Here is a 9,882-nt window from a genome sequence, read left to right as displayed (position 1 = left end):
ATTTTTAGCAAGAATTCAAATAATTTGTAAAATTAAAATAAAATTAGAAATTGTTAATTATATATATATATATATAGCGGGACAGAAATAAAGGGAAATGCAAAACATATAAATTATTAAATCAGTATATGTTTTCGATTTATGAATTTATACCTACACTCGTTTTACATCTCATTTAATTACATATTTTTATCTATCTCGTCCAAAGTGAGTAAAAGATAATAAAGAATGGATATGAAAAAAATATTTTACTTATAACTTGGAATTATTTACTTTAACATTGTAGTGAGTTACAAAAAAAAAAAAAAAAGGGAAATTCTTTCCTTTTTCTGACGTTTTGTTTTAACTAATAAACTTAAAATAAATATATATTATAGTTAATATTCATCCAAATGAAATATCACAAAGAATATAGTAAAAAAAATAATTTAAGACATAAAAAATTCAAGAAATACAGAAAAATCTTTCTTTTTTCTCACCCTGCAGATAAGATCCAAAAATGTAATTAGCTGATGGATCAATGGAGTAAGTTTTGGGATCAAACATTTTTCTTTTTTAATTTTTATTTTTACTTTTGAGGTTTACAGCCTTTCAGAGTTCGTCACAGATACAGGGACGACGAAAACTGTCCACAAATATGCCAAAAGGATTAAGGACTCAGAAGGCACCACGAAACTATAAAATGACCAAGACAAGGCAGTCTCCTTCTCGCATTTCCTCCAACAACAATAAATAATAATAATAATAAAAGGTAAAGACCTGCGTTCTTGATTCTACAAAGTAAAGACAAAAGCTTTTTCAATTTTTAATTCGCTAATGGAAGTTTGACCGTCTAGACAAATTAACGCTATTTTCTTTTTAATTTATTCTCTGCCATGCTTTATAACCGAGGATTACAGACTCACAATTAATTGGTACTGGTCAGGTTTTCAGTTTTCAAGGATGAATGGCTTTGGAAGTGAGAGAGCTCCTCTGTTAGAGAGAGGGGTACGGTAACCCTTTTATCTGCTTATGTTAATTTTACATTCCAGCTATGTAGTTTTGGTTTTTACAGTTGCCCATTTGAAGAAGTTTTTGCCTTTTCTAGTGTTTTGATTGATGGTTTTTTTTTTAAAAAAAATAATAATTAGACGAGATTAATTGATGGGTTAACATGCTTAATTTGGACATTTATGTATAGATAATATCTATTCGCTTGTAACTTCTTCTAGTTTCTGATTACTACTTTTCATTTTAATCCCCTTGTTATTCCCTTCTTAACTAATTTAATTCATAAGCATTGATTTTCTCCTTGTTTAGTTTCTGTAACTTCGAATAGTTTCTGGGTGTCTTCCAATGACTTCTTGCATTTGAGTATAGATTGTGTAATAATGAATAGATGGTCCTCTTTTTAGTACCCGTAAAGTGTTTGTGTATTTCCTCCTCTGGCTTTGCTATCAGAACTTTAAGTTTACATGGTGCTCATTTTGTTTGCAATTGGTTCTGGCCTCAATTATTGGTCGTCTTATAGTTTTAGTTTTTATCGGGTGCTTAAACTCAGGGAGAGAGGACGAGGAAGGTTACCTTGGCAGATGGTCACTTGACAGATCTTGAACATGGCGATGCAGTACCGGTAAATGCAGTATTTGCTTTATATTGCCAATTTATACTTGCATCATCCTTAATACTGATTTATAAAGAGTTAATGACTTCATTTTCGAAACTTTCAGGCAGAAAATGTGGGTTTTTGTAGAGTACTTTCACTGGTAAGTGCCTCAATTTTAAGGTTTGTTGTGGGAAGTAGACTCTGATTGTTGAGAATATTGAAAGTTGTGAGCATATTATATCATCACAGGCAAAGCCTGACGCAGGAAAGCTGATAGTTGCTACAATAGCACTCTTGATTGCATCCACAACAAGCATTCTGATTGTAGGTGTTCCTTCGACCCTACTTTTCTCTTCTCTCTAAGGTTAATTTTCGGCTGTCAAGCCATCGTGTTTTAGTTCTAAGACTAATAAATCTTCAACTATTTTAATTCCAGCCAAAATTTGGAGGGAAAATTATTGACATTGTATCAGGAGATATTAGCACACCTGAACAGCAAGCTGAAGCACTAACTGCTGTCTGGAACACTGTACTATATATACTTCTGATTGTTGTAGTTGGGTATGTCCGCAGCTTCATTAATTTTCCTCAGGCTCTGATCCATCACCTGTTTAATCAACGGGGAACAATTTCTGCCCTTGGTAGTTCAGTTTGAAAACCATACTGGGGTCAAATTTTTTTTTTTCCTGTTCATGGATGATTAAATCTGCCAAGTGGCTGAATCCATGCAACAAGAATAGTTCTTTCTAATCCAATCCATTAACATGTCAAGGAGTTTGTTGAATCTAATGGATCTTTCTTCTCCCTCCAGTTCAGTTTGCACAGCACTCCGGGCATGGTTATTTTCTTCTGCCAGTGAAAGGGTGGTTGCTCGGTTGAGGACTAACTTATTTACTCACCTCATTCATCAGGTAAAAACGTTGTTATCGGAGTTTTTCCTTTGATACTTTGGTCTTGCTTCTTTTGAAATTTGAAGAAATAACAGCAATTTATCTTTCTTTGATCATAATGTGAATGATGGCAATGAGTTTTGCAGGAAATAGCATTCTTTGATGTTACTAGAACAGGAGAGCTTTTGAGCAGGCTATCAGAAGATACTCAGATCATTAAAAATGCTGCAACAACTAATCTGTCTGAGGCCCTAAAAAACTTGTCAACTGCCTTTATTGGGCTTGCTTTTATGTTTGCAACATCATGGAAATTAACATGTATGTATATGATTATTTAAGCTGTCATATGTGAACTTTATTGCCCTTCTGAGGAGTACAAATTGGAAATTTTCATTTTTTCATTTGATCATTGATTTTTCACAGTGCTGGCTTTGCTTGTTGTGCCCGGTATCTCTATTGCTGTACGTAAATTTGGTCGCTTCCTTCGTGAACTGTCACATAAAACTCAAGCTGCAGCTGCAGCAGCTGCTTCAATTGCTGAGGTATGCCTGTCCTGAAGGGATAAGGATGTTTTTTTAAAAAAAATTATCCCATGATAAGTCTTTTGGATATTCATCCAATTAAACTCTATTGCTTGGTTCCTATCTAAAAGTTGGTTCTCAAATTCATTTGAGTATTGACTTATTATGCCATAGATGTTCTGAGGTTCTTGTTACAAGGTCATGTTGCATAATTGAAATTAATTATCTGCTTTAAGGAAAAATGGAACCGATTGAAACCAAATTTTCTGTGTTTGTCATGCAAGGGTATATTAGTTCAAATACTACCAGTAATTTATATATTTCATTCGTATGCTGTATACAAAACCTATTGTTCACGCTCATAATATGTCTTGTGTTCAATTTTATAATATCTGTATAAGCACAAAGACAGCTACAATAAGATACATATGGGTGGAATTTAAGTTTATGTTTCTTTAGGAATCTTTTGGTGCTATACGCACTGTGAGATCTTTTGCACAAGAAGGTCGTGAGGTATCACGCTACTCCAAGCAAGTTAATGAGACACTAAAGCTTGGACTCAAACAAGCTGTGAGTTTTCTAACATCACTCAATCTCCATCTCTCTTTACATATATTTATATATAAGTACATATGAAAAGTATCTAACTGGGCTTTTTGATGCTATAGAAAGTAGTTGGAATGTTCTTTGGAGGTCTAAATGCAGCATCAACGCTAGCAGTTATCGTAGTAGTGCTATATGGAGCCAGATTAACAATCACGGGTTTCATGTCCCCTGGTGCTCTTACATCTTTTATTCTTTACAGCCTCACAGGTAATTCCATGCCTGCAAGAACTGTAATGTTCATGGTACTCTGCTTTAGTAATTTAAATTCTAATCCAGTTTACTTTAACTTTCTTTGGCAGTTGGATCCTCTGTATCTGGACTCTCAGGGTTATATACAGTTGCAATGAAAGCTGCAGGAGCTAGCAGGCGGGTTTTTCAGCTCCTAGATCGTATCTCATCCATGACAAAGTCAGGAAATAAGTGTCCTATAAGGTTAGTTAGCAGATTCTCTTTCTGTTGCCTTCAATATATGTTGCTGCCGTGCTACAAAAAATATTATTGGTATTAGGCATCAATATGATAGTATACGAATTTGATTTTTTTTCTTTTTACATGCTTGACCTTAAATCAAACTGAGTCATCATCATATGCTTATTTACATGGTTATTTTATTAAGAAATAATCTTACATCAACCAAATATGAGTTTATGATGACTGATATGTCTATCGGATCATTTTAACTATCATTATGTCAAGAGCTTTGGACATCAGCTTCGACAGGAGAAAATTTGAATGAGACTAAAAGATAGGAGAGGGAAAGAAAGGAGAAAGAGAGAGAGAATTTGAGAAAGTTTGAGAAGAGTAATATTCATTATTTTGGAAATCAGCATAGATCTAATCCACTCAGTCCACTTATTTATAGAGGAGCCCATACTAATTCTTAATAGAAATTCACTTTGTAAGAATCTAACATTTACAGCATGTATCCTTAACTGGACAATTGTCGCTTGTGCCTACTATAAACCTTCAATGGTTTATCTTGGCTACTCACATACCTCGCTTTGCACAACAACCTTGGGGGTGTGGAAATTGTCGACAAAGGGATTCTCGATCTTCCCAGGTATAACCATCTGAGTCGGTGCCTGTCAAACAAACCAAGAGTTGTGTCACAGCCTTTCCATGTTGAAAATGGTCCTTTCGTGCAAACTTTTATCTGTAGTTACATCCATAATGCCCTCGGCATTGATGGTGGGAAGCTCCTTGAGATAGCGCTGCTTTCCAGGTGCATACTTTTTAAATTGAGAAACATAAAATACAGGACGAATGCGGTAAGTCTCCGAAAGTTGTAGCTTGTATGTCACAAATTCGATCTTCTGCAAAATCTCAAAAGGCCTGTAATACTGAGGGGATAACTTGAGGTGGTCCCTTGGCGCACTGAGCCTTACTTGAAAGGTTATAGCTTTACAAGCACTAGCTCCTGTTTCTGGAATCACCTCTCAATGTGTTGTTTCTGCAAATTGCTCAATTCTTTGCTGTATGTAATCATTGTTGTCTGATCACCCTGCTCACGCACTGCCTCTCCCATACAAATCCTCCGCCGTAGGAGATGGGGTTTGGGAGTTTAGGTGCCCACGTGTCTAGGAATTGCAGTGAGGCACACTCATAGTGCCTGAAAAGGAGACATCTTTAAACTGGAAGAATAGGTGGTATTGTACCATAATTTGGCCGATGCAAGCCATCTTGCCAACTCTCGAGGATTCTAGCATGCCATGCATTGCAGATACATCTAAAGACAACGTTTCAAGCACTCAGTTTGGCCATTCATTTATAAGTGGTAGGTCAAATTGAAATGAGTAGCTGTGTTCCCAGGAGCCCCATCAATTCCTTCCCAAAAAGACTTGTAAATATCTTATCCCTATTAGAAAGCAGCACCTTAGAGATTCCAAGGAGCTTGTGGACCTGCTCCAAATGGAATCAGGCGACCTACTGGGCTGAGAAGGGTGCTTCAAAGCCATGAAGTGATCCTTCTTGGTGAAACATTTAACCACCACCAATATAGAGTCTTTAGCTTTCAATTTAGGTAATTGCCTAACAAAGTCCAGTGAGACATGTGTCCAAGCCTATGCAGGAACTGGAAGGGTTTGTAATAACTCCGGTAAAGGCATGCTCTCTGTTTTGCAGAGTTGGTAGATCTCACAACTTTTAATCGTTTCCAATACCTGCTGTTTAACCCCTTGCTAGTAAAAGTGTTACTTTAAACGCTCATAAGTGGCTCTAACCCCAGAGTATCCTCCAATCACCGAGTTATGACATTGTTACAATATCCTATCTCAGAGATTTGACTCCTATGATTGTCCTGACCTTGTACCTCAGTACTCCATTGTTTACACAAAACGGAGGTTGACTAGCAGAGGCCGGTGTCAATTCTTGTAACAACATCTGAAGGGAGGGATCTTTCTTATGACTATTCCACATCTTGGTCACAGAAGCTGGAGTTGCATTAGCGGCTACAACATGCATCTAGGCCGTATTCTCATCATCCATATGGTGGGACAGGGCATCGACAACCCTGTTTTCACATTGGATGAAGTAATCTGGTCCTATCAATTTCAAAACTCTCTGCAGCATGGTGGTTACCTTCTGTTCCAGAAAATGCTTGAGACTTTACTGGTCTGATTTAATCATAATTACAACCCCTTCCAAATAGTGATGCCACCTGAAAACGACATATAGGACAACCAGAAGATCTTTCTCATACATTGATTTAGATTGGTTGCAATAATTTAAGGTCTTGCCAATGAAGGCAATTGGTTGCCCCTTCTGCATCAGCACAACCCCAATTCCAATTCCAGTACCGCTTGCATCTGCCTCAATTATAAATGCCATACAAAAGTCAGGAAGGCGCAAGATAAGGCTAGCCACCATTGCCTCTTTTGAGCGTTTGGAAGACTGAAGTAGCTTCCTTAGTCCACAAGAAAGCATTCTTTTTGAGCAATTCATTGAGTGGCTTACTAATTATGCCATAGTTTTGCAAAATTTCCTGTAATTCCCCATGAGGCCCAAAAATCCCAGCAATGATTTAACTATTGTGGGCTGCGGCTAGTTGAGCATTGTCTCACCTTTGTGTGGGTCTGTTGGAACCCCATCAGCAGAAATCAGATGTCCCAAATGTTCAACCTCTTTTTACAAAAAAAAATTTGGATTTCTTGGCAAAAAGCTTGTGAACTCTCAACAAAGTCAACACTTTCTCCAACTATAAAAAATGACCTGCAGAGTTCACGCTATAAATTAAGATATCATGCTGCACTTCTACCCCATAAGACAAAACGCCAACTCACTGTCAACCTGATGCTTCTGTTTGACAAGTTTATGGCCCCCAACTTTCAAAAGTTGTGCCAACTTTTTCGGTCTTCGTTGCTCCACTCAAGATAATCCCCATATCATTATATTTGAAAGCAACAGTGGATTGAGTGAAATCAAACATCATGGGATGATTTACTTCATCCAATCCACGCCGAGGATCATGTCACAACCCCTCAAATTCAACACCCAGAAGCTGTAAGAAAAGTTACAATTTTGCATAATCCATGTAAGCCCTAGTCACTCTTCATGGCTGGTGATCTTTTTACCATTCTCCAACATGACAGTGAATGGTCGGTTACTTTTACTCTTGTTAGGAAGAATCTTCACAATACCAACATCAAAAAGGAGTGGAAGTTCCCACTGTCTAGTAAGATGATCACATGTCTCTCTGCCAACTGGCTGTGAATTTTGAAAGTTCCACTAGCTGTGATTCCTTCCACAGCTTGGATGGATAAAGTGCTCGTATCTTCTTCTTCTATGTTTGCTTCTTATGCGGGACCTAACACTTCCACTTCATCGGGTTCACAACTTCCTCTACGGTCTTTACAGTTTTGGCTTTATATTCCTGACCGGAGAAATAGCGCTCTCCACATCTGTAGCTAATATTTGAAGTTTTTCTTCCTTCTTCTTTCTTTCTCTTCTTCCTCGAAAAGGAGTTGGCAGATCCTCCTTTCTCTTGGGAATTCGTCTGACTGCTTCCTTTTAGCACACTTTGCTTGCTAGTAGTGCTAGCTTCAAGCCATTTCTATAATTGATTGCTTCCGGAAATGAGCTTGCTTGAAAGCCTGATTCAGCATAGGCTTAAGCAACCTTATCATTGGTTGCAGCTTTGTCCTCAATCCACTTATGAAGCTGGTTATGAAATATCTTTCTAACAAGGTAGAGCTGTTAGTTACCCATAATAGCTCTCAGGTGCTTGAATGATGCTCCAACATAATGCCAATTTGAATCAACTTGTTTATTGAGTGGAGCCCATGCTAATTCTTAACAAAAATTCCCTTTGTTAGCACCTGCCCTTAACTGCATACTTGTTGCTTGCTCCTACTATAAACCACCTATGATTTATCTCAAACTACTGACGCTATCATATAGTTTTTGGTTAGACATAGTTTCTGCTTCATAACTTGACCCTGTCTAAGCAGAGGACTCCATATTGACTAAATATCACGATCTTCAATTGTTCATATATCTGTCAGGCTTATCACCATATAGTTTTAGTGAGAATCTAACAAGCTCCTCGCTTTCGTTTTTGTTTCTGCCACTAGTTTCCAACTTCCCCTAAATCTGTAATGTATGTATTACCGTATCATACCAGAGTGTTCACCTCAACAGTATATTTTCTTTCATGTTCCTTTCTTTCCCCTTCAACCGTAAGTAAAAGCTCATGTCTGCATAATGAAGCCAAAAAATAAAGCTCATGTCTAACCTGATAAGAAGTTCTCTTTTATTTTAGTGAACAAGATGGAGAAGTGGAATTAGATGATGTCTGGTTTGCCTATCCATCTCGCCCTAACCATATGGTACTCAAGGTAAGTTTACCAAGTTATTCTTTTATTACTCGGTGCTTACAGATTGCCAAATTTCGGTCATTTTCCTAATGGGAGTTACACAATTAATTTCAGGGAATAACATTGAAACTTCAGCCAGGCTCAAAAGTTGCTCTTGTTGGCCCCAGTGGTGGAGGAAAAGTAAAATTATCTTTTTACAACAGTTTATGCTTCTATTAGTTCTAACTCATAGAAGTAACTAGTGAATAAGAAATTGTGAATGAGAGGACATTCCAGAGTCCTTATGAGGCTCATCCCTTTTTCCTTCTGTTTTTCTTTTGTTGACTGCAGAGCACAATAGCAAATTTGATTGAAAGATTTTATGATCCAATCAAGGGGAAAATTTTATTAAATGGAGTTCCATTGGTCGAAGTATCACATGAGCATCTGCACAGAAAGGTACTCTTATATCCTTTCAAACTTAAAAATGCCTGCAAAATTCATGCTTCAGATTGCAACTTTACATTTACTCTTCAATTTGATTTTGTAACTTTGGATGTTAGTGGGGCTCACAAATTCCAAAGCACAGTAACTCTCACCTTTAATGTACAGATCAGTATAGTGAGCCAAGAGCCAGTTCTTTTCAATTGCTCCATAGAAGAGAATATAGCATATGGATGTGATGGTGAAGTCAGCAGCAGTGATATAGAAAATGCAGCAGTAAGATTCACAGTTTTGCTTATGCACTAGATATCATTTTAGAGTAAACATTGACCTCCTGTGCTTCTAATGCCGGAATGCAGAAAATGGCAAATGCATATGACTTTATATCAAAATTTCCAGAAAAATTTCAAACTTTTGTCGGAGAACGTGGGGTAAGGCTTTCTGGAGGACAGAAACAAAGAGTAGCAATTGCAAGAGCATTACTGATGAATCCAAAGATTCTTTTACTTGATGAAGCCACGAGTGCTCTGGATGCTGAAAGTGAATACCTAGTGCAGGTGAGAACAGATTTCTCTATTGATCTCATTGAAACACAACTTGATATTTCCAGCCCAGAAGATTTATTAGTTCTTCCTCTGCGTATCATGTAGGATGCAATGGACTCCCTTATGAAGGGAAGGACTGTGCTGGTTATTGCTCATAGGTTATCCACTGTGAAAAGTGCAGACACTGTTGCAGTTATTTCTGATGGCCAGATTGTTGAAAGCGGTACTCATGAAGAGCTCCTCAGCAGAGATGGTGTATACACTTCACTAGTGAGGAGACAAATAGAAGGATCGAAAACTGAGTTTTAGTTCTTCCAAAAAACAAAAGACTAAAGTTTAGTTTTAGACAGTTATCATGTGATAATAAGTAATATGTCTGATTTTGTTTTTTAAGAAATTGGCATTGATGATTTCTTTTACATGCAAGAAATCTTAGCTTTCATTTTTATTGCTTTGTTCCAGTTGGCACAACAACTCAAACTCTGATTGAATTAAAAAGTT

The 9,882-nt window shown here is 37.2% G+C and overlaps 1 protein-coding gene across 1 annotated transcript; it reads left to right on the top strand.

Moving 5' to 3' along the window:
• Positions 1 to 594: 594 nt before the first annotated feature.
• Positions 595 to 9,829, top strand: ABCB27 (transporter associated with antigen processing protein 2). The gene is made up of 18 exons (XM_088211481.1): positions 595 to 751; positions 926 to 987; positions 1,541 to 1,612; positions 1,710 to 1,745; positions 1,835 to 1,909; positions 2,022 to 2,146; positions 2,397 to 2,496; positions 2,622 to 2,793; positions 2,899 to 3,017; positions 3,456 to 3,566; positions 3,665 to 3,809; positions 3,902 to 4,034; positions 8,359 to 8,434; positions 8,528 to 8,593; positions 8,744 to 8,851; positions 9,005 to 9,112; positions 9,196 to 9,393; positions 9,487 to 9,829. Exons 2-18 carry the CDS (start codon positions 943 to 945, stop codon positions 9,688 to 9,690), a joined length of 1,893 nt encoding a protein of 630 aa, XP_088067607.1. The 5' UTR covers positions 595 to 751; positions 926 to 942; the 3' UTR covers positions 9,691 to 9,829.
• The last annotated feature ends 53 nt before the right edge of the window (positions 9,830 to 9,882 follow it).

Source organism: Carica papaya, chromosome 9 (assembly GCF_054855325.1).
Source record: "Carica papaya isolate Zhongbai chromosome 9, ASM5485532v1, whole genome shotgun sequence".
NCBI classification, from domain to species: domain Eukaryota; kingdom Viridiplantae; phylum Streptophyta; class Magnoliopsida; order Brassicales; family Caricaceae; genus Carica; species Carica papaya.
The sequence above is the reverse complement of the archived record's forward strand: the minus strand, read 5'-3'. Positions and strand labels throughout refer to the sequence as shown.